Raw genomic sequence first — 27,992 nt, 5'->3', positions numbered from 1 at the left:
TCCTCAACCAACACAGAGAAAGGGCCGTTTAAGACTAAGTTGGGACCCAAGGTTAGCGCAGCTATAGTGGGGAAGATGAGGGAGAGGAGAATGAGGGGACACCCGGTGATAAATGAATGAAACCCTCACGCACCCGGGGCCCGAGGGCGGGCGGCTCATTCTCTCTTGGTGTGCTCGAAGACCCGGTAGGGAGCCGCAGAGACGCCTCTGGAGCTGTGCTCCTCCTGCCTGACCGGCAGCGTGGCCGGGGTGTAGATCTCAGAGACGTTGTCGTTGCTCTCCAGAGCGCCGTAGGAAAAAGAAGATTTCAGGTCGGGCTGGACCGTCATTCCTTTGTCGTGCATATTCTGCATCCCTGGAAGAAAAATCCATGTTTTCAAAAAGGGGAGGAGGCGAGGAGAGTTCGAGAGGGGGAGGAGGTATAGAGGGCGGAGGGGAGAGAGATCTCCTCCGTCTGGCTCCCACCTGACAGAGCATCATCATCCTCATCATAATAATAGTAATAATAATTGTGGTATTTGTTAAGCGCTTACTATGTGCCAGGCACTATACTAAGCACTGGGATGGATACAAACAAGTCAGGTTGGACACAATCCCTAGCCCACGTGGGGCTCACAGTCTCAATCCCCATTTTAAAGATGAGGTAAGTGAGGCCCAGAGAAGCGAAGCGACTTGTCCAAGGTCACTCAGCCGATAAGCTGCTTAGGAACAAATCGTGGGCATTGTCAATTTCCTGAGTTCTCTGGCTTCGGAAGGGAAGACCCACAGATACGCTCCGGAAACGAGGCTGCTTAGCAACGGGGTTTCGGTGCGCCGGTCGGCCGGAGTCGATGCATCGGCTGGCCGTCGGCACGGTGCGATCGCATCGGGATTACCCTTCCCTTGCTCTCCCGCGATCAAATCTGGGGTGGACTTGGATTAGAGATAATCTCTCCCTGCCATCATAGTGAATACTTGAGCATCAGTCCACAGGTATTTACAACCACCTGGACCAGTTAGAGCATTAACAGCATTTATTGACCATCCACTGGATGCAACCCACTTGTGAAAGGACATCGGCACCTCTGTCCATGGTGATTTTCAACCTTTGCTCTTTAAGCACTTGTTTTTTTTTCACCCATCCACCATCTGTGGGTCCCTCTAAGAGTCCCTCTGGATTGTAAGCTCCTTGTGGGGAGGGATCAGTTCTACCAACTCATAGTAATAATAGTGGTATTTTTTTAAGAGCTTACTATGTGCCAGGCACTGTCTAAGCGCTGGGGTAGATAGGAGCCAATCGGGTTGGCCACAGTAGTCCCTGTCGCACACGGGGCTCCTAGTCTTAATCCCCGTTTTACAGATGAGGTAACTGAGGCCCAGAGAAGTGAACTGACTTGCCCAAAGTCACCCAGCAGACTAGTGGCAGAGCCGGAATTAGAACTCAGGTCTTTCTGACTCCCAGGGCCGTGCTCTATCCACTGAGCCATGCTGCTTCTCGTGGTTAAGGCAGTATGAATGGGAAGTCCACATCTAGAGTAGGAAATGTATCACATTCTCCCTGCTCTGTTTAGCACGTGAAAGAAAACAGAAAAAATACCACCAAACCTCTCCAGTACAGTACCGATACGCAGGTTTTTATAGGCGAGGGCTCTCCTTTTAGGTGGAAAGAACAGAGAGCCAGAAGGTGACATCAGACTTTTGGGATTTTTAATATTACCCGGCATAGCATCCATGGAAATGTAGGGCTCGAATGGGATGGACTTTTTCCTGTTCCGGGTGATTAGGAAGACGCCTACGAAAGCAATGAGGCACCTGAGAAAAGAAGATAAGTGTGAAGACGGTGGCAGGGGTAGGGAGAGAGTGAGGAGACCAGGCCCTTGAAGCAAGATGGTGCACTGAGCCCTCTAAATCTAAATGCATCCACCTCCACATCTAACAGAAACTCCTTACCACCGGCATGAAAACACTCAATCACCTTGCCCCCTCCTACCTCACCTCACTACTTTCTTATTACAACACACCCCACACTTCGTTCCCCCAATGCCAACCTACTCACTGTCCCTCGATCTCGTCTCTCTCGCCGCCGACCTCTCGCCCACATCCTGCCTCTGGCCCTGAACGCCCTCGCTCTTCATATCTGACAATCACTCTCCCCCTCTTTAAAGCCTCCTTGAAGGCATATCTCTTCCAAGAGGCTTTCCCTACGTCCTCTTTTCCTCTTCCCCTCTCTTTTATGTCGCCTGACCTGCTCCCTTTATTCATCCCCTCTTCCCAGCCCCACAACACCCATGTACATAGCCATAATTTTATTTACATTAGCATCTGTCTCCCCATCTCGACTGCAAGCTCATCGTGGGCAGGAAATGGATCTGTTATATTGTACTCTCCCAAGTGCTTTGTAAGACTGTGAGCGCCATGTGGGACAGGGACTATGTCCGACCTGACTACCGTCTATCTACCCCAGCTCTTAGATCAGCGTGTGGCACATAGTAAGCGCTTAACAAATACCATCATTATTAGTATTACGGTGCTCTGCACCCAGGAAGCGCTCAATAAACACAAATAGGTGTTGCTTGGAAGGTGAAATTGGCACAATCGGAAGGGATGAGAAGTGGGAACGTGACTAGACAGCCGGCGTGTCCCTAATCAGCAGGGAGCAGGGCGGCAGGTTGGATAATGACGGTGGGCGCAGTGTTCTACTCTCCAGTTTGGCCCAGACACTCATCGGAATAAATCAGCCTTTCCCTTGACACGGCTAATCCGCTTTTTGTTTTCTTCCCAGCCCTGGCATCTTGCCGCTGTCGGATGGAGACTGGCAGCGGGACTAATCGGCATCGGCCTCGCCGGGCCCTGTGGTCTGGAGGCATAAGTGGATAAAACGTTCTCGCCTGGATGTCAAGTGCTCCCCTAAGAGGAGGCACATTCCCAGTTCTCCGTGGCCTTGCTGGCCCCCTGGAAGAGGAGAACTGCCTTGGGCGGATTCTTTTTATTTGTCCAGAAAGGCTGTGGAATCCAGCCCGAACCAGAAGCTGTAGATGAGCCTACCGGGCAGGGAATGTGTCTATTATATTGTTCTGTTGTACTTTCCCAAGTAATAATAATATTGGTATTTGTTAAGCGCTTACTATGTGCAGAGCACTGTTCTAAGCACTGGGGTAGATACAGGGTAATCAGGTTGTCCGACGTGAGGCTCACAGTTAATCCCCATTTTACAGATGAGGTAACTGAGGCACAGAGAAGTGACTTGCCCACAGTCACACAGCTGACAAGTGGCAGAGCCGGGAGTCGAACCCATGACCTCTGACTCCGAAGCCCAGGCTCTTTCCACCGAGCCCGCTGTTTCCCAGCAGGTGGTAGGTAGAACAGTGCTCTGCACACAGGAAGCGCTCAATAAATACAACTAACTGACAGGAGCCACCGGCTCTGGGTTGGCCACTGCTCCCTCACCCTTCTGGTTGCCTCTGATTTCACAGGCCCAAGGCCTGATGCTGATCGCCTGATGCTGGGACCCGTCTCCCAGAAACTCCTGGGGCAACTGGGCATACGTTCAGTAACTTTTCCCCAGGACGGGGGCGTAGAAGGACTCCTGGATTGTCAGGAAGCAGATTGGCCACTCTCACTCCCTCCTGGATCATCCTTTCTTCATCTCCCCTCCCATCCCCACAGCGCTTAAGTCCGTATCAGTCATTTATTTATTTCTATTAATGTCTGTCTCCCCCTCTACACTGCAAGCTCAACGTGGGCAGGGAACGTGTCTGTTTACTGTTCTAGTGACCTCTCCCAAGCGCTTAGTACAGTGCTCTGTCCACAGTAAGCGCTCAATAAATACAACCGAACGAATGAAACAGTCCTTGCGGGTGGAGAATGTGGGCAGCCCGTACTCACCCTAGGGCAAACATGCAGATGTGGAGAACGTCTTCACCCATGAAATCCAAGTAAAACGTTGCTCCTGAGTCACAGAACAAGCAAAAATAGGTTGCAGCTTCTCCCGACTTTCATTTTCCAGGTCACTTGGGGTTGAGCTAATCTTCCCTCACCACCTCACGCAATATCATGCCAAAACCCAAGGACTGTGACTGACAGACCATAAAGAGGGACGCAGCCAAACTCTAATTTATTCTTTTTTGGCCCCGTGCTGTCCTCCCTTCTTTGCTGGAGTTGAATAACTGTCACGGACAATTGGGATTTAGTATTTCCGGAGCAGGCCGGGGTCGAGGGAGACGGTAAGCGGACAGACTGGGCGATAACCAGATCCCAGAGGAGAGGACGTCTTATGATTGAGGAGTCCGAAGCGGAAGGCAGGACCCTAGCACAACGAGTGCCGACCCGGAGGATGGAGATGATGGGCAGACGGTTAGGGCCGGGAGAGAATTAAGTGGGAGAGATTATTATTATGCTGGTATTTGTATCGCTATTGGAGAGATGAGGGGCCGTGGCTCTGGTGACCGGCCCTGCTGGGAGACCAGCACTCAGGGACTGGAGATTTTTCAGCAAGCTCCTTATGTGCAGGGAACGGCGTCTGCTAATTCTGTTGTACTGTCATCTCCCAAGAGCTTAGAACAGTGCTCTGAACACAGTAAGCGTTTGATAAATACAACCAACCGTCTGCAGTTAGGCTGCCCTGGATGTGGGGGTGTTGTGTGTGAGGCTGCTAGTTCACGCCAAAGACTTTAGAAAAGAATCCCCCCGCTCACCGCCCACCGTTCCGGCCCCCGAGCCTTTATTCTCAGGAAAGGTCATTTTGGTGGTTGGTGCCTTCGGCAGTTGGTGGAGGAAAAGCATCGTTGGGAGAAGGGGCAGAGAGCGGAAGTCTAAGGATGCGGCTAAGGGTCGGAACTTCGAAACGATTCTGAAATATCTCGCTTGGGCCGGATGGGCGGAGAGAGGCACAAAAGGTGCAGCTTGGCTTAGGGCTAGACTCTAGTTTCCTCATCTGTCTGCTCTGTGCAACCTTAGGTGAGTCCCATCGCCTCACTGGGCCTCGGTTCCCTTCCTGGAAAAATGGAGATTCAATCCCTGTTCTCCCCCTACTGAGACTGTAAATCCCATGTGGGACTTGATGGTCTTATATCTATGGTCTTGTATCTACCCCAGTGCTTAGCAGAGTACTTGGCACATAAGCGTTGTCCCGGAGATAACGATGATCATAATCATGGTATTTGTTAGCCGTCCGCTTTGTGCCAGGCACTGTATCAAGCGCTGGAGTGGATACAAGCAAATCGGGTTGGACACGGTCCCTGCCCACGTGGGGCTCACAGTCTCAATCCCCATTTTCCAGATGAGCTAACTGAGGCCCAGAGAAGTGAAACGTTCACAATCTTCATCCCCATTTTCCAGATGAGGTCCCTGAGGGCCAGAGAAGTGAACTGCCTGGCCCATCGCCACACAGCAGACAAGTGGCGGAGCTGGGATTAGAACCTGTGACCTCCTGACTCCCAGGCCTGTGCTCTATCCACTCCGCCATGCCGCTTCTAAAACAGACCCACCCCGATCAACCCCCAGATCAGCAAGCTTACCGGCTGTGATGGCAACCGTCGTAGACAGGATATAGCCCACGCTGGCAATGAGGGAGGTGTCGTACAGCTGCGATGCTTGATTTAAAAACCTGCGACCGAACGAAAAACACGTGTCAGTTCCCGCGGGGACAGGTTAAGTTCAGTTAACGTTAAAACCCAGCTGACTTGAGGTAAACAGTCTATAGAAGGCCAAGACGTGCTATAGCTGAAGCACGGAGTTGGACAGAAACGACAGAAGCAGCGTGGCCTGGTGGACAGCGCAGGGGCCTGGGAGTCAAAAGCCCTGGGTTCTAATCCTGGCTCCTCCACTTGTCTACTCTGTGAACTTGGGAGTCACTTCACTTTTCCGTACCTCAGTTATCACATCTGTCAAATGGGGACGGAGACTGTGAGCCCCACATGGGACAGGGACTGTCCCCAACTCGATTTGCTTGTAGTCACCCCTGTGCTTAGTACAGCACCTGCACATAGTAAGCGCTTAACAAACGCCATTATTATTATTAATAAAATAGGCATAAAGAGTGGGCGCCCCACGAGCAACCTGATTAGCTCGTATCTAGCGTTTAGAACAGTTTGATACAAAGTGAACACTTAAATACCATCGCCATTATTATTATTATTGAAACTTCCTTCCCCCCCGCAATTCTCTGCTGCTTCATGCTCGCCCCTGGCGCTCTGAGAGGCACCGAAGCGCGTCTTGAACGTACACAACTCCACAGGTGGGCCCGGCGGGGCGAGGATACTAACTTACGCGGCCTGATAGACGGCTGTCGCGATCATGCATACGAGCATCACGTAGAAGATGGGGTAGTCCAGCTGGAAGTTGCCCTGTATTGATAAGGCCAGCATCCCTGCTACTGCTTTCACAGTCACCACCGTCATGGAACCTGGGGATCATTCACACGGGTGGGTTGGAATCATTAACACGGTCTCTGCCCCACGTGGGGCTCACGGTCTCAGTCCCCATTTTCCAGATAAGCTAACTGAGGCACAGCCAGTCAGCGGCCGCCATTTTTTTCTTTTTTTATTTAAATGGTATTTGTGAACCGCTTACTATGTACCAGTTATTGTTCTAAGCGCTGGGGCCCTGTGAAGCTCTTACTAAGCATTGTTCTAAGCACTGGAGGAGATGCAAAGTAACCTTGTTGGACGCAGTCCACGGCCCACAGGGGGTTCATGATCTTAATCCCCATTTTAGAGATGAGGGAACTGAAGCACAGACAAGAAGTGAAGTGACTGGCCCAAGTACACAGAGCAGACAAGTGGCAGAGCTGGAATTAGAACCCAGGTCCTTCTGACACCCAAGCCCGGGCTCTATCCACTACATCAGCCCCTCGATACCTGAGAATTTCTGGCTCGCCCTCCATAGCTCCATTCCCTTAAATATGTAAAGCACGGGCCTGGGATGCAGAGGACCTGGGTTCTAATCCCGGTTCCACCGCTTGCCTGCTGTGTGACCTTGGGTAAGTCACTTCATTTCCCTGGGCCTCAGTGACCTCATCTGGAAAATGGAGATTAAGACTGTGAGCCCCATGTGGAACATGGACTGTGTCCAACCTGATTAACTTGTTTCTCCCCCATTCATTCAATCGTATTTATTGAGCATTTACTGTGTGCAGAGCACTGTACTAAGCGCTTGGAAGGTACAATGCTTAGTACAATGCCTGACATATAGTAAGCACTTAAATACCATTTAAAATCCGCTAAGGAATTGAAACACAAGTCAAACATTCTTTCCACGGGAAGGAGACAGAGGAAGAAGGAGAAAATAGGGAAGAAGGGGGACTTGAAAGTCCTCTCCCTTCCCCTGAAGGATTTTGGGAACAACAAGAAAAGTTGGGAGCTGCCAGCTTCCTGCTGTTCTTCTGGATCTTATTTCCAACTGGGGAGGGGGCAGGAATGAGGAAGTAGAGCGGGGAATCGGGAACCACAGTGCACCTTTCTGTCTCTCTCCAAGGGAGAAACCCGACCCGCTGCAGAAAAGAGATACCAAGTCAATGGTTCTGGGGACTCAGTCCACCCTTGCCTGAACTAGGAGAATAATTCTCAGATCATTGATCCCGTGACCTGAGAATTTATGTCTGTATAATGATCTGTGTGTATCTGTCGTTTATTTACATATTTGAAATTTTTATTGTCTGTCTCCCCCTCTAGTCTGAAAGCTCATTGTGGACAGGGAATGTGTCTGTTTACTGTTGTATTGTCTTCTCTCAAGTGCTTAATAGAGTGCTCTGCACACAATAAGCACTCAATAAATAGGAATCCATTGACTGACTGACCAACTGTGGCCTAGTGGATAGAGCACAGGCCTGAAAGCCAGAGGACCTGGGTTCTAATCCCTTCTCTGCTGCTGCCTGCAGTGTGTCCTTGGGCTTCTCTGGGCCTCAGTTCCCTCATCTATAAAATGGGGATTAAGACTGAGCACCATGCGCCACAGCCTGTGTCCAACCTGGTTCCTTCCATCTACCCAGTATTTAGGACAGTGCCTAGCTCATAGTGCTTAAGAAATACCATTAAAAAAAAAAAGAAATAAGTAGGGCTCTGGGGGTCGGCTGAAATCCTAGGATGTGTTTTTTTAATGAAAAAATAACTTTCATAAGAGTGTTTTAATTAGCACAACATTTCTAGCAGTTGGTAGACAATCAAAAGAAAACACATTGCCCATTATCCCAATAGGCTATCAACAAACTAGACTGGCACGTATTTAGGCTATTTGTTGCCTGCTGGCAGAGTTAAAGCTTTCTTTAGGAACACATGACGCTTCCAGCAGCCTCCTCCAGAGTACATAAATGCACGCTGGGGTGGAGGTGCGTCTGTTTCATTTAGGAGTCTGTCCTCCCTTTTGATGCCTAAAAGGAAATAAAAATGGGGGTAGATTTGTCCTTTGAATCGGCTGCTGAATTGCATCCAAGTCCTGGAGATTTTTCCATGGAAATATTAAGGGTTTAATTAGTGTGATTAGCAATTCAATAAAAAGGAAGAACTTGACAGTTCTATAAAAGCTTACTAGCTGGGGCTGGAGGAGGGGGATGAAGGAAGTCCAATCTGAACTAGTGAAAAGTCTAGACTTTTTTAAAATTCTGCTTATAAAAGAAACATTTAGGCCTCAGTTCTCTCATTTGCAAAATGGGGATTCGATCCCTGTTCTCCCTTCTACTTACACAGTGAGCCCAATGTGGGACCTGATTATCTTGTATCTACCCCAGCGCCTAGTACAGTGCTTGGCATATAGAAGCACTTAACAAATACCCCTGTTATTCCTCTTCTTTTTGTAATACACCGAGGCCAACATCAGAGGAAAAGGGAAAATTGTCAATACCGAAAGTCCCAGGCCCTCTCTCTCTGGTAATATATACGGTTCCTGTCCAGGGTCTAACGAACAGAACCGTAACAAAACTTCAATTTCTCTTAGCCTGATGAAAAAATTCCCCCGATCGATAATGCAGCCTCTGGAATTCCACACTTACCTAGTAAGGCTACCAGAAGAAGAATCACCACAATGTAGTTTATGTTTTTCTCCTTGTAGAAGTACAGGAGTAGACAGAACACAATGATCTCTATGAGCTGAAACACAGCAATCAGTCAGTCAAGAGGAGAAGCAGCGTGGTCTAGTGGATAGAGCATGGGCTTGGGAGTCAAGGGTCCTGAGTTCTAATCCCAGTCCTGCCACTTGTCTGCTGTGTGACGTTGGGGAAGTCGCTTCACTTCTCGGGGCCTCAGTTACCTCACCTGTAAAATGGGGATCAGGAGTGTGAGCCCCATAAGGGACATGGACTGTGTCCAACCCAATTATCTTGCTTCTACCCCATCACTTAGTTCAGTGCCTGGCACATAGTAAGCGCTTAAATAGCACTTCGCTTCTCTGGGCCTCAGCGACCTCATCTGTAAAAAGGGGATTAAGACTGTGAGCCTGACGTGAGAGAGCCCGATTACCTTGTATCTACCCCAGAGTCCTGCACATAGTAAGCGCTCAACAAATACGACCGACTGGCAAACAATTCTCAGGATGTGTGTGGGGGTGGTACAGGAGCCGCAAAATAAATCAGAGCCTCCATTTTCAGACAAAATTCTACCCCCGTGGGCGTTTCCTAAGCCAAACATGGTGGCTCGTCTTACCACGTACAGAAGGAAGGGCCAGCTCACTAGGTGCTTGGTGATGTTGTCTCCCGTCATCTTCTCATGACTGTTGGGCCCGAACGTTATCAGTAGGTAAGTGCCCACGATGGCCAAGCCGCAGCCTACAAACGATAAGACATAACGCCCTGTGGGGAAACCAAGCACGGGAAACAGAAGACCGGGATGAGTAGAAGCAAGGGTGGGGTACGGTTTGGTCAAACAAGGCGACGATGGCTAGTGGATGGAGCGCGGGCCTGGACGTCAGAAGGACCTGGGTTCTATGTCCAGCTGTGCTACCTGTGAGAGTTACTTCATTTCTCTGGGCCTCAGTTAACTCATCGGGAAAATGGGGATTAAAACTGTGAGCCCCATGTGGGACATAGACTGTGTCTAACCAGATTAGCTTGTAACCACCCCAGACCTTGACCCATAGTAAGCACTTAAATGCCATTATTATGATTATTGTTCCTCACAAAACTTGTTGGGTGGCTGGCCTGCACTCCACAGGAAAGGGAATAAATACAGAAGCAATGTGGCCTAGTGGTCTAGTCTAGTTAGAAGACCTGGATTCTAATCCCAGCTCCTCCATTTGTCAGCTTTATGACGGCATGTCGCTTCACTTCTCTAGGCCTCAGCTACCGCATCTGTAAAATGGGGATTAAATCCACCTTCCCCCAATTTAGGATACGAACTCCATGTGGGACAGGGACTGTGTCCAATCTATCTTGTATCTACCCCAGTGCTTAGTACAAGGCTTGACACAAAGCAAACGCTTAGAAAATACCATTTAAAAAAAAATTGGAATTTCAGACTGGTTTGTTGGGAATGGTTCCAGGTTTTCCAAGAAATTGTCAATCTAAATGTCAAGATCAAAAGAGGTGAATAGAGAAGTGCAGCCTAGTGGCAAGGGGTCTTGGGAGTAAGAAGGCCCTGGGTTCTAATCCCGATTCTGCCACTTGTGTGCTGTGTGACCTTGGACATGTTACTTAAATTCTCTGTGCCTCAGTTCCCTCACCTGCCAAATGGGGATTAAGACCAGGAGCCCCTTGTGGAACAGGGACTGTGTCCAACCCGATTACCTTGCATCAACCCCATTACCTGGCACGTATAAAGCGCTTAACAAATACCTTAAAACAAACAAAAAGACAGAAGCAGGTGGGGGTGAGAAGGAAGGGTGAGTCAAGTGTCCGGGTGGACACCTCCCTTCCGATTTTCTGGCGGCCCGGGGTGATTCTGACTGCTAGCCCTGGGATGTGGTGTCATGAGGACTGCCATCTTCGATCGGAGGGAGTTGGAGAGAATTTGTGGGGCCGACCTAGAGGTTAACGTGCTGCTCTGGGGGTGTTTTCTGGGTGGGCGGTTGTAAGCATACTGTCGGCAGGGAATGTGTCTGTTATATTGTACTCTCCTAAGCTTCCCAATCGGATGCCCCCGATTTCCTCATTACCTCTCGATGTGACACCTTGTCTGCGTCACCTGCCCCACTGATGGGCACAGATGCTTGGTTTCCGGATTTTAACCGGGTGGATGCTAGCCAAGGGCAAAGGGAATTGTTTGGGGAAGCTTGGACTATGGAACGTAAAACTGTGGAGTGAGAAAACTTACTCAAGAAGTCTTTGGGTTTCCATTTTTCCTTAATGAATATTATTCCGATGATGGCGCTGGCTGGAAAAGGAGACACAGGGAAAAGAGAAATGATGAATCTTCGATCAGCTAGACCAGGTCTCCCATCGTCTACTTCATATCAGATAATGACTCTCCCTCACCTTCAAAGCCTTAGTGAAGGCCCATCTCCTCCAAGAGGCCTTCCCTGACTAAGCCCCCATTTCCTCTTCCCCTACTCCCTTCTGCGTCGTCCTTGCACTCGGATTTGCTCCCTTTATTCACCCCTCCCTCAGCCCCTCATGTTCATATCCATAACTTTATTTATATTAATGCCTGTCTCCCCCTAAACTGTAAGCCCGTTGTGGGCAGAGGATGTCTACCTACTCTCTTACATTGAACTTTCCCTAGTGCTTAGTACAGTAGTCTGCACCCAGGAAGCAACTAAGCTTGTATTTGGCACTCTCCCAAGTGCTTAGTACAGTGCTTAGCACACAGCAAGCGTTCAATAAATACGACTGACTAGTTGGTCGATCTACTCGATGTATTTGGTTATTTCAGGGTCTTTTCTGACCGTTCCTAATCCCCAAAACAGCTAACATCTCAACGTGTCTGCTAATTCTGTTGTACTGTACTCTCCCAAGTGTTTAGTACAGTGCTCTGCACGTAAGCAGCACTCAATAAATATCACAGATTAAGAAGAAAGGGGGTTGTGAGAGGGAAAGTTCTCCATTCTCTGCTCACAATCCTCTCTCTCACCTCCCCTTCTCTATGCTCTTTCCTCTCTCCCACCTCTTCATTTACACTCATGCTTACTAGCAACACAGAATTAATATGCGAAGCAATGTGGCCTAGCGGAAATAACACGGGCCTGGGAGTCAGAGGACCTGGGTTCTAACACTGGCTTTGCCTCTTGCCTCCTGTAAGGGCAAGTGGCTTCTTTTCTCTGTGCCTCAGTTCCCGCATCTCTAAAATGGGGGTTCAATACCTGTTCTCCCTTCTACCTAGACTGTGAGCCCTACATGGGACCTGATTATCTCATATCTTCCCCAGTGCTTCACACACTGGGGAATAGTATGGCACATATTAAGCATCTAAATACAATAATTGTTATTATTAATAATAATAATCAGCTCTGCCACTTGTCTCCTCTGTGACCTTGGGCAAGTCACTTCACTTCTCCAGGCCTCTATTTCCTCATCTGCAAGTGGTGATTCAATCCCTGTTATCCCTATGAGCCTGATGAGGGAGATGGACGACGTCTGCCCTGATTATCTGGTGTCTACCCCACAGCTTAGTATAAAGTAAGCGCTTAACGTGTACCACATTACTGTTATTAATATTACTGCCCTATTGCAACCTAATTTGCCTCAGGACTCTGCAATTTTTACCTCTTATATGACATAACTGACAGGACCAAACTATGAGAAGCAGTGTGACCTAGTGGAAAGAGCCTGGGCCTGCGAGTCAGAAAACCCGGGTTCTAATCCCAGCTCTGCCAAATGCTTCTGGGTGACCCTGGGTAAGTCACTTCACTTCTGTGTCTCTGTTCTCTCTCCTGCTTAGACTGCAACCCCCATTCAGGACAGGGACCTTGTCCAACCTAATATACTGGTGCTCAGAACAGTATTTAACACAGTAGGTGCTAAACAAATACAGTTTTTAAAAGAAAAATTAAAATTCCCAAAAGTCGCTCCCCTAAGCACTGAGCTTTTGCGTATGGAGTTTGTTGATCTTACCTATCACAGACACGGCGCTGAGGGGCACGATCAGAGAGAGTGGAGCAAAAGCATAGGAGGAAAAAACTCCCACCTCCCCTAGCAGCATCAAAAATAGGCCAAACCACCATGTTTTAGTTCTGAAGTATGCCCGGGGATCTTTGGAACCTGCTAGTCGGATATGACTGTACTTCTGAAAAGTAAAATAAAACGACAGACAGTAAGAACCTGCCAGTGGATATGACTGTACATCTGAAAAGTAAAATAAAATGACAGACAGTAAGAACCTGCTAGTGGATATGACTGTACTTCTGAAAAGTAAAACACAACAATACACTCTAAGAACCTGCCCGTGGGATATGACTGTACTTCTACGGTCAGTCGATCGTATTTATTGAGTGCTTACCCTGTGCAGAGCCCTGTACCTAGCATTTGGGAGAGTACAACCATATAACACACATTTCCTGCCCACAAAGAGCTCACGGTCTAGAAAGTAAAACAATACACAATAAGGAATGTCCAGTTGGATATAACTATACTTCTGAAAAGTAAAATAAAATAGATAGGAGAGACCTGTCAGATATGAATGTACTTTTGAAAAGCAAAACAAAAGACTGTAAGAACCTGCCTGTCGGATACGACTGGACTTCTTTAGAATAAAACTGTAAACTCCTTGAGGGCAAGGATCATGTCTATAATTTTACTATATTGTACTTTCCCAAGCGCTTAGTACGGGGGTCTTTTCAAGGAAGAGCTCAACTAATAACCCTACTTATGAAGTGAGAAACCCAACTACAGCCTTAGCCCTTAAGTATCGTATTCCTTATTCGTATTTATAAGTTTTACATATTTGGATAGTTAACGATCGATTCGGCTGTTTAATCCTTGTTCTTTCTCCTGCTCCTATCATCTGTAAATGACTTTCGTCTCTCTGGAATCCCTACTTGATCATGAGCTCCTGGTGGGCAGAGAATGAACATCTTACTTTTGCTATAATCATCTCCTCTAGACTGTAAGCTCCTCGTGGGCAGGGGATGTGTGCTCTTGCAAACTTTTAGTGCACACTATAAGCGCTTAATAAATACCACCGATTGACTGATTAATCAAGTGCTTTGCATTCAGTAGGGACTCATTAAGTATTAGCATGGTGTAGTGGAGAGAGGTGGATAGCGGGAGTCAGAAGGTCATGGGTTCTAATCCTGGCTCTGCCACTTGTCTGCTATGTGACCTTGGGGCAAATCACTTCACTTCTCTGGGCCCCGGTACTTCATCTGGAAAATGGTGACTGAGACTGTGAGACCAACATGGGACAGGGCCGGTGACCAATACAACTTGCTTACAAGTACACATAGTGCTTAAAAAATCCCATAATTTTTTTTTTTAACGTTTGATTGAGAAAAGTCACCGGCCAGTTTAAACATTAAAAGGAACTATGTACTTATGACCACTTAAAAAAAAAACCATAATCAAACATGCACCTGATGTTTGAGAAAACTGCATTCTAGAAACAATCCCCAAGCCAGTTGAACCGGCTCCCTCGTTGTGCAGTGCCCAGAAAGGAAACAAAGTGGCAGGAGGGACTTTACGGACACCGGGAAGGTTTGAGTAGGGTGGGTGTAGTACGCGGTCCTTCAGATGTCATTTCCTAACAAAGGAATCCCAATGATATTACAATCCTCAGCGTTTTCCTTCTGCATTCATTTTCCTTTTAAGAGAAGCAGGGTGGCTCAGTGGACAGAGCACGAGTCTGGGAGTCTGAAGGGCCTGGGTTCTAATCCCGGCTCTGCGACGTCTGCTGTGTGACCTTGGGCAAGTCACTTCCCTGGGCCTGTTACCTCATATGTTAATATGGGGATTAAGAGTGTGAGCCCAATGTGGGACAGGGACCGCGTCCAACCTGACTGACTTGTATCTACTCCAGTGCTTAGAACAGCGCTTGGCACATGTAAGCACTTAACAAGTACTATAATTATTTTTATTACACCACAGACAGCTTTAATTTCGAACAGGAGTAAAAGGAGGTCCCAGTGAAGTTGAAGGGCATTAGCCCTAGAGACTCTGTAGATTCCCGGCTTTTTCTATTGGTCCTGCATTTTAAATTCCTGTGGCTTGTTTCCAGCTCTTCAGAGACTAATTCCGGCAACTCTGCTCTACTGAAGGGACATGACTGCTGAAGGGGAAAGGTCGTCAGTCACTGCTTTATGATGTACAGATCAGGAGGGCCAGTCTACTTTAAAAAGCACGGGCCCACTTTTCATTTAAAGCACAGGGGCGAAAAGGAGGCAGGCATCGTAGGGGAGAAGGAGTCAGGGAGGGGACGGGCTTCGAAAAGCCAACAGGCTCTAAAGCCACCAGCTTGGATCTTCTCAGACCTGACTGGAAGTCCTCAGGTCTCCTCAGAGAGCTGGGCTGAGGTTGGGAGGCCGGATCAAGAGGACTTAATTCCGATCCTTGCGGTTGGCAACTACGGGTCTAGCAGAACCAAGGGGGCACTGGGCAATCAGGCCACTCAAGTGGCAACAGCGGGGAGGATGGAACAGTTCGGTCTCGGAGGCATCGGAGGCTGGCCACGACTCACCTGGAGATTGAGCGCGATGCTGACGACGAGATGTCCAAAAATGGCCAGGAGGGCACCGATCAAGTTTTCCTGCAGAGACAGTAAAATATTCGTTCGTGTTTATTGAGCGCTTACTGTGTGCTCAGCACTCTAAGCGCTTGGGAGAGTACAATTTAAAAATAAACGGACACATTCCCTGCCCCCAGCGAGCAAGGATGAGACTGACTTTTGTTGACGGAGGCTTTCCGGAGAGCCCTCTGAGAAAAAGAATATTCCGTCACACCCATGGCTCTTAATTCCGCATCAAACCTGGAGTATTTCCAAGAGAAGTCGCGTGGTCTGGTGGACAGAGCACGGGCCTCTTGGAGTCAGAAGAACCCGGGTTCTAATGCTGGCTCTGCCACTTGTCTACTGTGTGACCTTGGAGAAGTCATTTCATTACTCTGGGCCTCGGTTACTTCATCTGTAAAATGGGGATTAAGACTCTGAGCCAACCTGATTAGCTTGCATCTACCCCATCACTTAGTAAGGCACTTGACACAAAGTAAGTGCCTTAAATACAAAAATAAATTAAAAATTATAAAAAAATTCCAGAAACACTGCATTAGCCTAAATTTACATTCTAATGCTTACCGATCCAGTTGGAAATTAAGAACACTGTCATTCTAAACACAATGAGTTTTCCCTGTAGATGGTAAGCTCCCTCTGGGGACTAATTCCCCTTATATTTTAATCTACAGAAAACAAAAGGTGTCAAACTAGTAAGAAAAGTACTTTCAATTCCTTGCTCTAATTGAAGGATTCTGTAATATAGATAATTGAAAATAATGTACGTTTTTTTGTTTGGTTTTACAGGGTCACAATGATTCTACAAGTATCACAGGGCAAGCTGTGGAGTCCTAGACCTGTGCCTTTTTGCTTGAGAGAGGTCATTTTTATTGTCCATCTTTAATAATAATAATGATAATAATAACTGAACTAAAGGGCTCAAATACTCACCAACTGGCCACTGCCTGATTAATTTTTCGGCCCCCTACCAGCCCCCTGCTCACCGGTAATAATTCCACCAGTTTAACGCAGATTTAACGTTGCTAAATTGGAGCGGGCATTTGTTTAAGACAGCTGACTTCCTGTTTGGAGCCACTGAACCAGCTCCAGATGGGGTCTGCTGTAAATTGAAGGGGTTTCCCCTCCTGCCTTGTTTTTCCCAGCGCTTAGTACAATGCTCTGTAAGTCCTTAATATTTGCTTTGTTGCTGTTTTATGGCACTTGTTAAGGGATTATTATCCAACCCAAGCACTGCACTACACGCTGGGGTGGATGCAACTTTTGGGAAGCTGGGCCCACAGGAAATGCTCAATAAATAGCATTGATGAATTAATGAATGCAAGTGGCAAGGCTGAAAGGAAACGTAAGCAATGGCCAAAATCCTTGGCTTGGGAAAAAGATTTGGTAATTCAACCTGTATAAAATCTCTTAGGCAGACTAAACCAAGAGGGTAAAAAAAAGTCATACGTTAATGCTTAGCCTAAGAGACACCATAAACTGGTACCAGAAAGAGATTCTGTCCTACATGAATACCTTGAATCTACCCCAGCGCTTAGCCCAGTGCTTGACACAGAGTAAGCACTTAAATTCATTCATTCAATCACTTAAATTCATTCATTCAATCGTGTGCTTACTGTGTGCAGAGCACTGTACTAATAACGTTGGTATTTGTTAAGCGCTTACTATGTGCAGAGCACTGTTCTAAGCGCTGGGGTAGACACAGGGGCATCAGGTTGTCCCACGTGGGGCTCACAGTCTTCATCCCCATTTTACAGATGAGGTAACTGAGGCACAGCGAAATGAAGTGACTTGCCCACAGTCACACAGCTGACACGTGGCAGAGCCAGGATTCGAACCCATGACCTCTGACTCCAAAGCCCGGGCTCTTTCCACTGAGCCACGCTGCTTCTCAATACTAACTGCATGGCAAGTAAAATTCAGCAACAAAGAGAGACCATCCCTGCCCACAACGGGCTCACAGTCTAGAAGGCGGGAGACCGACATCAAAACAAGTAAACAGGCACCAATAGCATGAATATAAATAGAATTATAGATATGTATGCATCACCATAATAATGCTAATATTATTACTTTCCAAGGGACTCCTACTGTAGGTGAGGTTAATAATTCATCAGTTTCATTTCTACTGACAGCCAAACTGATCCATCCCCCTAATAACTTCTTTCATTATCCAACAAGTGATCGTGCGTAATAAGCATATATAAAAGTTGCCCCCTCTCATCCGTGGATTTCAAAGGATTGCCTAAACATTAATTATGCTTCACAATTATGCCTTGTGAAATGGTGATTTTTCTGGTTTCATAAACGTAGAGGGGTAGGTGCAAAGAGGAGGGGCTTGGCCAGGCTCATACGGCAGAAGAGAACAAGAGTAGGAACCCCAAGAATTCAGTTTCTGATAACCTCAATACCAACCAGAGGAAAACCAGGCACTTGCTCTTCCTCCAAAATTAGGGACCTATTTAGTTTGAGTTTTCAGTAACCCCTCATGAAAATATATATATATATATATTTTCCAAAATAACTTACAATTTAGAGGGACTGTACCTACCTCTCTGCCTCAGACTATGAGTCCTATTTGGAACACAGACTTGATCCAGTCTGATCATCTTGGATTCATTCATTCAGTAGTATTTGAGTGCTTTCTGGGTGCACAACACTGTACTAAGCTTTTAGAGTTTTGGATCTACCCCAGTGCTTAGCGCAGTGTTTGGCACGGAATATGCACTTTTCAACACCATTATTATTACTACTAATAACCATCATGGAATTTAAGCGCTTACTATGCGTCAAGCACTGCTGTAAGCACTGGGGTAGATACAAGGTGACCAGATTGGACCGAGTCCCTATCCCACTTGGGGCTCACAGCCTTAAACCTCATTTGACAGATGAGGGAACTGACGCCCAGAGAAGTGAAGTGACTTGCCCAAGGTCACACAGCAGACACGTGGCAGAGCCGGGATTAGAATCCAAGCCCTCTGACTCCCCAGCCCAATCTCTCGCCACTAGGCCACACTGCTTCCCACACAGAATTACTCTTATTCTCATTTTAAGAGCAGGGTAGATGAGCTTCCCCGAGACGGGGGAACTTTTCCATTCCGTCTCTAAACTCGGATCATGTTCTCCCAGGATCACGAGACTGAGGTTTTGGCCAAGACTTATCCGTTGTCCTCCGGCTTGGAAATTGAGCAGCTGCTCAAAGGCACGCTAGGGGACAGCGAGGAAACAGTAACTGTGACTTGCTTATCTCGAGGTGTCTCTAGGCCAACTGGCCTCACTTTCAGGGTCAACAAGCCTTTATTAAAGGCATCATAAGAGCTGCCCAAACCCGGGGAAACGAGAAACTGAGGTGGAACTTGGGAGACAGAGCTCCAGTTTTACCACGGACTCGCTGGGCTGGGCTGCTCATGGCCAATTGCTGCCTCTCTGTGACCCCTTCGGTCCTCTCCAGGAAAGGGAAGGATGATTCCGTCTCGTTTCCAAGCACCTCAGGGACTTTTTGAGGAGACTCATGGAGCCCTCGGAAGTCTCGGGAACAAAGCTGCTATGTCAATTCAGTCCTCCTGGTTGACTGAAAATCCTTTTTTGGCTTTTCTTCCTCCACAAAGTCACCTCTTTACTATTTCTCCTGAGGGAAATGCCCCGAAAGAAATTCCCAGGCTGGGCTCCAAATGCCCCAAACGAGATTCCCAAGATGGGCTCCAATTGCCGCCTTGGATGTCATAGGGAGAGAGAAAATAAATCCTAATCTCTAAGCTAAACAAACCCTGAGAGGCCACCAGGCTTCTGAAGATTCCCCCTTAAGGACTGTTTCAGTGTGGCCCAGTGAAAAGAACACAGGCCTAGGAGTCAGAAGACCTGGGTTCTAATTCCGGCTCTGCCACTTGCCTGCGGTCTCACCTTGGGCAAGTCATTTCACTTCTCTCGGCCTCAGTTCCCTCATCTGGAAAATGGGAATTAAGATTGTGAGTTCCATGTAGGGCAGGGACTGTGTCCAACCTGATTAGCTTGTATCTACCCTGAGCTTAGAACGGTGCCTGGCACATAGTAAGCACTAAAATACCACGATGATGATGGTGATGATGATTATCAGGGCTCAGAACAGAATTGGCTTGGAGTCCAGTGACTCAGCACAGTGTCCAGGAAGCCAGAAGGTAGACACTTAGGCCCAGAGCGAGCACATCCTGATCATGAAAAAAAACACCCAAACATACAGTGGATCAAAGAACCTGCTACTAGAATAAATCTTATAATAATAATATTTATATATCATACCCAACATACCCAAGCTATGGTTGAGGTGGACATACATTAGGTAGACTGAACACAGACTTGGTCCTACACTGGGTTTGCAGTTTAAGAGAGGGAGGAAAGGCATGTTACCCCCACTTTGGAGGTATTTTATCCCCAAGATCACACAGCAGGGATGGGGCACACTAGGGATTAAAACCTGGATTTCCCACCTCCCAGTGCCACGAGAATTCTACTACCCCAAGCTGAGATACCGTCCCCCGTCAACCCACTCCTGGGCTTGGGAGGCAGAGGACATGGGTTCTAATCCCGCCTCCACCACTTGTCTGCTGTATGACCTTGGGCAAGTCACTTCACTTCTCGGCACCTCAGTTACCTCATCTGTAAAATGGGGATTAAGAATGTGAGCCCCGTGTGGGACAACCTGATTACCTTGTATCTACCCCAGCGCTTAGAACGGTGCTTGGCACATAGTAAGCGCTTAACAAATACCATTATTATTATGTGGTACCTGTGGCAACCACACAACTGCCGGAATAACGGGTTTAAAACAAGTCCTTGCCTTGTACGAGAAGGAAATCTCGTTCACGGTAATGGCGGTGGTGGAGGGCGGAAGTTGGATCTGGAAATCCGGGCCGTTTGCTCCTTCCATTGCAGCCTATCCACGCATTTCCTTCCGGCTCTCCCCGATGACTGGGACGGCTTTGGGGGCCGGAGACTTAAGCGGGACAGATACCGGAGGACATCTTCTTAGGGGATTTTCACCTCTTCTGGGCAGTCCACCTTCTGGCCTGAAGGGAAATCCAAAGGAAACTGGGCAGAAATCCGTCGGCTGGTCTGCCCACCTCCTCTGCCCGCCCGATAGGGACGGCTTCGGTCGCTTCGGTCAGCAGGACGGCCTCCGTAAGCCGCTCTGTACTACTCGAGATGCTCTAGGAAAAGAGGACATTATTATTATTATTACATTTTTTATTTTTATGGTATTTGTTAAGCACTTACTATGTACCAGGCACTGTTCTGAGCACTAGGGGAGATACAAGGTAATCAGGTTGTTCCACATGGGGCTCACAGTCGTAATTCCCATTTTACAGATGAGGTAACTGAGGCCCAGAGAAGTGAAGTGACTTGCCCAAGGTCACACAGCAGACGAGTGCCGGATCCGGGACTAGAACCCAGGTCCTAACTCCCAGGTCCGGGTTCCATGTGCCAAGCACTGGGGTAGGTCAAAGATAACCAGGTCAGACACAGTCCCGGTCCCATCCGGGGCTCTCAGTGTAAGGAGGAGGGAGAAGAGCCATTGAGTCCCCATTTTACAGTTGGGAAATCGAGGCCCAGAGAGCTTGAGCGACTTGCCCAAGGTCACACAGCAGACAACTGGGAGAGCAGAGATCACAACTAGGTGCTCCGACTTCCAGGCCCGGGGCTCCTTCCCACTAAGCCACACTGTTCCATTAAAAAGGCTGGCACCTGGAAAACAGCCTTAGCCTCTTGTATTCAAGGACAGTGTTCTATTTAAACCAGGTCCAATTTCAGATGGCACAGGAGACAAGCATACATTAGCCTGCCATTAAAGTACATTAAGCGCTCAATAAATACCATTACTCTGTCTGCATCGCTCCTTCATTGGCAGATGCTTGGCCCAACCTCCCATTTTCCTAATTCCTTGCTTCTCTGCATTCAAAATCCAACTTCGATGCTTCCTCCACCAAGTCTTTCTCTCTCTCTTTTTTTTTTTTTTTTTTACAGTGCCTAAGGAGCTCACTATGCGCCAGGCACTAAACTAAGCACCGGGGTAGGTATTAGATAATCGGGTTGGACACAGTCCCTGTCATTCATTCAATAGTATTTATTGAGCGCCTACTATGTGCAGAGCACTGTACTAAGCGCTTGGAATGGACAAATCGGTAACAGATAGAGACAGTCCCTGCCCTTTGACGGGCTTACAGTCTAATCGGGGGAGACGGACAGACAAGAACAATAGCAATAAATAGAATCAAGGGGACGGAGAAGCAGCGTGGCTCAGTGGAAAGAGCCCGGGCTTTGGAGTCAGAGGTCATGGGTTCGAATCCCGGCTCTGCCACTTGTCAGCTGTGTGACTGTGGGCAAGTCACCTCACGTCTCTGTGCCTCAGTTCCCTCATCTGTAAAATGGGGATGAAGACTGTGAGCCCCACGTGGGACAACCTGATGACCCTGTGTCTACCCCAGCGCTTAGAACAGTGCTCTGCACATAGTAAGCGCTTAACAAATACCAACATTATTATGTCCCAATGTCACAGTCTAAATCCCCATTTTACAGATGAGGGAACTGAGGCCCCGAGAAGTAAAGTGACTTGCTCAAGGTCCCCCGGCAGACAAGTGACAGGGTAGGATTAGAACACAGCTCTTTCGGACTCCCAGGCCCGGGCTCTCCTAGGCCATTCTGCTTCGTTAAGCCACCTGCCCTTTCCTGGGATCTCAAAGCACTTTACCAACCCTAATGGGAACTAAGAGGAAGGGAACCATTTTGCCAAGGGAGGTGCTGTGAAGTCCTGATCACACATAGCTAGAAGATGAAATCACCTTTCTCCTGGGCCTCACCCTCTTGGTTATCCCTCCCGTAGCCTTTAGCCTCTGCAAGGTTACATTTCCCCCCTCCACTTAGCTATGTGTCATACACTGTTCTAAGCACTGGGGTAGATACAAGCTAATCAGGTTGGACACATCTCTGCCCCCCATGGGACTCTCAGTCTCAAATCCCCATTTTACAGATGAGGGAACTGGGGCACAGGGAAGGGAAGTGACTCACCCAAGGTCACACAGCAGACAAGGGGCCGAGCCGGCATTAGAACCCAAGTCCTTCTGCCTCCCGGGCCCAGGCTCTACCCACTAGGCCATGCAGTTTCTCAAGGTTCAATCCCCTGTTGCAGTAGGTAGGCTCGGGCAATTAACTGGTCAACTGGATTTATTGAGCGCATACTGTGTGAAGAAGACTGTACTGAGCACCTGGGAGAGTGCAACCCAGTACAACATATATATTCCCTGCCCACAAAGAGCTTCCAATCTAGGGTGCCCCAGGTCCAGAACTCAGTGTTTGGAGAAGACAGACATTAGCAGCAGAGTCGTTAGTTATGCAAAGGTGGAGCCCAAATTCTCCTTTCCCCTCTTCACATGAAGAGGGATAAATGAGGGATTTCATTGGACAATCAAAGAGTTATCCTATTTCACTTCCTGGTTGGGGGGGAAAAGAGGGAGACCAGGCATCATCCTTTAGCATGACCCCTCTCCCCCCAACAAACACACACACAGGGGAAACACAATCTGTGGCCCATCTTTTGCAAAGGTGGCTGGATTTAAGGAAGGAAATGAGAAATGCAACAGAGAGGGCTCAGAGTGCATGAACTCTCTGCCCCTCCAAAGCTAAATAAATCAGGAAATAAATGATTTTTTCATGCAATCCCCCCATTTAAGGCTTCAGATCTACTCACCAGCCGCTCTCTTCCTTTGCACCTTGGGTTAAAGCTGCAGGGCAATGATGGGGACTTAGTTGGGATGCAGAGCTCAGGAAAACCTGGCTCATTTCGTCCCCCTAACAAGTCAGGGGCGGATAAGCCTGATTGCAGGGCTGGGCTCCCCGGCCGCCTTTGCGGGGCTCTGATTTGACAGCTGACCTGTCACTCAGGGAAATCCACGACGCCATTGGCTAAATCTCCAAAGGCCCGGAGAGCCTCCCCGTCCTATTGGCTGAACCTGGACAAGCTTGGTTGACGCGCGAGGCTTGGGGAGGAGGAACTAGTGACCTCTAGTGGCCGCCGCAAAGGACTGTCTGAATAAATGGGTTTTGCTGGAAAAGCTCAGCTAAGGCACAAACACCAAGAGGACAGGTTTTTTTCCCAAAAAATCCCATTTAAAATGGTATTTGTTAAGCGCTTTCTATGTGCCGAGCGCCAGGATAAAGTAATCAGGTTGAACACAGTCCTTGTCCCATAGGAGGTTCATAGCTTTAATCCCTTCTCTGCCCCTTGTCAGCTGTGTGGCTGTGGGCAAGTCACTTCCCTCTTCTGTGCCTCAGTGACCTCATCTGTAAAATGGGGATTAAGACTGGGAGCCTCAGGTGGGACAACCTGATTACCCTGTATCTACCCCAGTTCTGCACATAGTAAGCGCTTAACAAATACCAAGATTATTATTATTAATCCCCATTTTACAGATGAGAGAACTGAGGCTTTAATACCCATTTTACAGAGGAGGGAACTGAGGCGCAGAGAATAATAATTGTGGAATTTGTTAAGCGCTTTCTATGCACCAGACACTGGACTATGCGCTGGGATAAAAACAAGATAATCAGGCTGGACATAGTCCCTGTCCCACATAGGGCTCACAGTCTTAATCCCCATTTTACAGATGAGGTAACTGAGGCACAGAAAACCAAAATGACATGCCCAAGGTCACACAGTAGTGAAGTGACTCCCCCAAGGTCACACAGCAGACAAGTGAAGGATCAGGATTAGAACCCAGGTCCTTCTGACTCCCAGGCCCGGGCTCTAGTCGCGAGGGAAGACTGCCTGGACGGTTTCCTCTGAAATGAGTTGCGTTTTGAGACGGCGGCCTCCACGTTCGGCTTGCAAAACCGGGGGCACAACAAGAGTGGAATATTGCCATTACCCACTTGGATGTTATGGGGAAACAACTTTTCTCTACCACCCTAATTCGTTCTCTTTATTTCAAGTTCAAACCCGTGTGATGCCAAGGTCTTGTGAGTTTGATCAACCTGGGCCGAATCCTCCTGGGAGAGATTGTTAGCACCTGTGGGATTTCACCCTGGTAAATGAGTGAGAGCTTTCTCAAGGGACTTTCTGGATCCCCGCCTAGCAGATATAAAAAGGGAAGCGGTATAAATAGAAGCAGAAGTCTTTACGAAAGTTACTTCCGTGGGTAGGGGAAGCTTTTCTCGGGCTTCGTGTGCCCGTGGTCTATTTTTGCGGTTCGTTCTGGGTGACGTCGTGTCTGGATGGTCGCCGCTCTTGAATTACAGCATCTCAATCCATTGAAAAAATAAAATGACGATTAAGTTTGTTGGGAAATGTGAGTGAGGAACTGTCTCTCAGCTGGAAGGGAGATTCTGAAATCTATTGAGAAGCAGCATGGCTTAGTGGAAAGAGCCCGGGCTTGGGAGTCAGAGGTCAAGGGTTCTAATCCCGACTCTGTCACTTGTCTGCTGTGTGACCTTGGGCAAGTCACTTCACTTCCCTGTGCCTCAGTTACCTCATCTGTCAAAATGGGGATTAAAAAATGTGAGCCCCATATGGGACAATCTGACTACCCTGTATCTACCCCAGAGCTTAGAACAGTGCTCTGCACATAGTAAGTGCTTAACAAATACCATAACTACTGGGGAAGCAGCGTGGCTCAGTGGAAAGAGCCTGGGCTTCGGAGTCAGAGGTCATGGGTTGGACTCCTAGCTCTGCCACTTGTCAGCTATGTGATTGTGGGCAAGTCACTTAACTTCTCTGTACCTCAGTTACCTCAACTGTAAAATGGGAATTGACTGTGAGCCTCACGTGGGACAACCTGATGATCCTGTATCTCCCCCACTGCTTAGAACAGTGCTCTGCACAAAGTAAGCGCTTAACAAATACCAACATTATTATTATTATTATTATTGCTGGGAAAGGAACCAGTCATTCACGCATTCAGTTGTATTTATTTAGTGTTTATTGTATACAACAATAAACACATTCCCTGCCCACAACACGCTTACAGGCTAGAGAGGGGAAGAGACAGCCCTGAAAAGAAATACATAAACTACAGATATGGACATTAGTGCTTTGGGGTTGGGAGGGGGGATAAACAAAGGGAACAAGTCAGGGTGTCACGGAAGGGAATGAGAGAAGGGGAAAGGGGGGCTTAGTCAGGAAGGCCTCTTGGAGGAGATGGGCTTTCACTAAGGCGTTGAAGTGGGGCAGAGTAATTGTCTGCGCGATTTGAGGAGGGAGGGCGTCGCAGGCCAGAGGCAGGACGGCGGCGGCAAGATGTACGAGATCAAGGCACAGTGAGAAGGTTAGCATTAGAGGAGTGAAGTGTGCGGGCTGGGTTGTAGTAGCCCAGCCTCCTAAAATCCCATATCTGGCTCTAGGCCCATACGTGGTTTACTTACGCATGCTAGCCTGAGGGAAAAACCTATCGGAATTTTTTTTCCAGGCATCAAATAAAAGTAAACAGTAAGGCTTCCTTTCAGAAGAACCCCCAAGGTTAAGAGAACTTCAGTCTCTTGGCCTCCGTGACATCAGCTCTGTATATGATGCAACTAAACCTATGAGTTTCCTTCCACGTTGTGGTTCAAATTAAAATCTAGCCCGCGGGTTCTCCCTGGACTCTGGACCAAGGACAGGTTGAGGGGGTCTGGTGATCTTTGAGGATGACGGATATAGGTCGGGGGATGGGAGGACTTGTCCCCTCACCGACCCGGATCTGGTTTACCCATGGAGTATTAAAGTGAATCCTCAGGGGATCTTGGCCGAGAGACTCCTTAAGCGGCCCAGGTGTTGCTGAGTTCAGTCGCTCTCTGGATCATATTTCAGCTTACTACGTGCCGAGCGCTTGGAAGAATACGATAGAACAATATAGCAGGCACATTCCCTGCTCCAAACAAGCTTGTAGTCTAGAGGAGGGGACACTCATTAATATAAATAATTTACGGATATGTACACGAGTGCTTTAGGCCTGGGGAGGGGAGGGGAGTTGAATAAAGGGAGCAAGTCGGCAGAAGGGAGTGGAAGAAAAGGAAATGAGGGCTTCGGCAGGGAAGGCCTCTTGGAAGAACTGTGGTTTCAATAAGGCTTTCAAGGTGGGGAGAGTCACTGTCGGCAGGTTGCTGTCTGCCAATTCCTCAAGAATCTCCCATGGTTGCCCACCCACCTCTACAGAAACTCCGTACTATCAGCTTTAAAGCACTCGATTTGTTTGCCCCCCTGCTACCTCACCTCACTCATCTCCTACCCCACCTCACTCATCTCCTACCCCAAACCCAGCCCGCTCACTCCGCTCCTCTAATGCCAACCTGCTCACTGTACCTCCATCTTGTCTATCTCGCCTCTGATCCCTTTCCCCCATCCTCCCCCTAGCCTGGAACTCCATTCCCCCCTAAGAACACCACTCTTCCCCCATCTTCAAAGGTAACACCTCCTCCAAGAGGCCTCCCGGATTAAGCCCTCTTTTCCCCGGCTCCCTCTGCATCATCTCAGTGCTCTCTGCACATAGTAAGCACTCAATAAAAACTATTGAATGAATCTGTGACCTTTGGGCATTTGATAGTCACCCCTCCCTCAACTCCCCAGTACATAATAATTATTATTATGGTACTTGTTAAGTGCTTACTATGTGCCAAGCACTGCTCTAAGCATTGGGGTAGATACAAGTTAATCAATTTGGATATAGTCCCTGTCCCACATGGGGCTCAAGCTCTTAATCTCCATTTTACAGATGAGGTAACTGAAGCCCAGAGAAGTTAAGTGACTTGTCTAAGACCACACAGCAGTCATGAGGCAGACATGTCTATATCTGCATATTATGTCTCTATCTGTTATTTATTTATTTATATGAATGTCTGTCTCCCTGTCTAGACTGTGAGCTCATTGTGGGGAGGAAAGTGTCTGTTTCTTGTTCTTTTGTACTCTCCCAAGTGCTTAATATGGTGCTTTGCACACACTAAGCGCTCAATAAATACGATCTGAATGACTGGGGCCCAGCTGGGTTTAGAACTCAGGTCCTTCCGACACCCAGGCCCATGCTCTCTCCACTCAGCCAGGCTGATATCTCCAAGTCATACCTTATAAATGATTTAAGCCCATCATTGGGCAGGGATTGCCTCTATTTGTGGCCGAATTGTACATTCCAAGCGCTTAGTACATGCTCTGCACATAGTAAGCGCTCAATAAATACTACTGAATGAATTAATCTGTTTCCCCCTCTAGACTGTAAACTCACCGGGGGCAGGGAATAAGTATGCTGACTGCTGAACTGTACTCTCCCCACCGCTTAGTACAGTGCTCTGCACATCGTAATTGCTCCATCAATACCACTGATTGATTGCAAAGAGGAAATCAGGCATGAACATTACCAAACAAGCTGCTTAAATAGCTCAGCATTTTGAAACCAGCTCTTTAGGGCCTTCTTCCCCGGATACCAACCGGCTCCTTCGCTGGCATTT

At 48.0% G+C, this 27,992-nt stretch overlaps 1 protein-coding gene across 3 annotated transcripts; it reads right to left on the bottom strand.

Annotated features, from left to right (window-relative positions):
• Positions 1-27,992, bottom strand: NIPAL3 (NIPA like domain containing 3). 3 transcript variants are annotated; one of them, XM_029081504.2, is made up of 12 exons: positions 27,903-27,992; positions 20,368-20,737; positions 15,510-15,578; positions 12,953-13,124; positions 11,217-11,276; positions 9,612-9,757; positions 8,963-9,059; positions 6,247-6,382; positions 5,496-5,584; positions 3,865-3,928; positions 1,697-1,791; positions 1-355 (listed from the first exon to the last, which is right to left on the bottom strand). In XM_029081504.2, exons 2-12 carry the CDS (start codon positions 20,455-20,457, stop codon positions 156-158), a joined length of 1,218 nt encoding a protein of 405 aa, XP_028937337.1. In that variant the 5' UTR covers positions 20,458-20,737; positions 27,903-27,992; the 3' UTR covers positions 1-155. The 3 variants fall into 3 exon arrangements, with proteins under 3 accessions (XP_028937337.1, XP_028937336.1, XP_028937338.1); XM_029081503.2 differs by lacking the exon at positions 27,903-27,992 and adding an exon at positions 23,272-23,386; XM_029081505.2 differs by lacking the exon at positions 27,903-27,992 and adding an exon at positions 23,272-23,386 and having other exon boundaries at positions 9,612-9,733.

Source organism: Ornithorhynchus anatinus, chromosome 16, assembly GCF_004115215.2.
Source record: "Ornithorhynchus anatinus isolate Pmale09 chromosome 16, mOrnAna1.pri.v4, whole genome shotgun sequence".
NCBI lineage: Eukaryota > Metazoa > Chordata > Mammalia > Monotremata > Ornithorhynchidae > Ornithorhynchus > Ornithorhynchus anatinus.
This window is presented reverse-complemented; position numbering and strand designations above follow the sequence as displayed.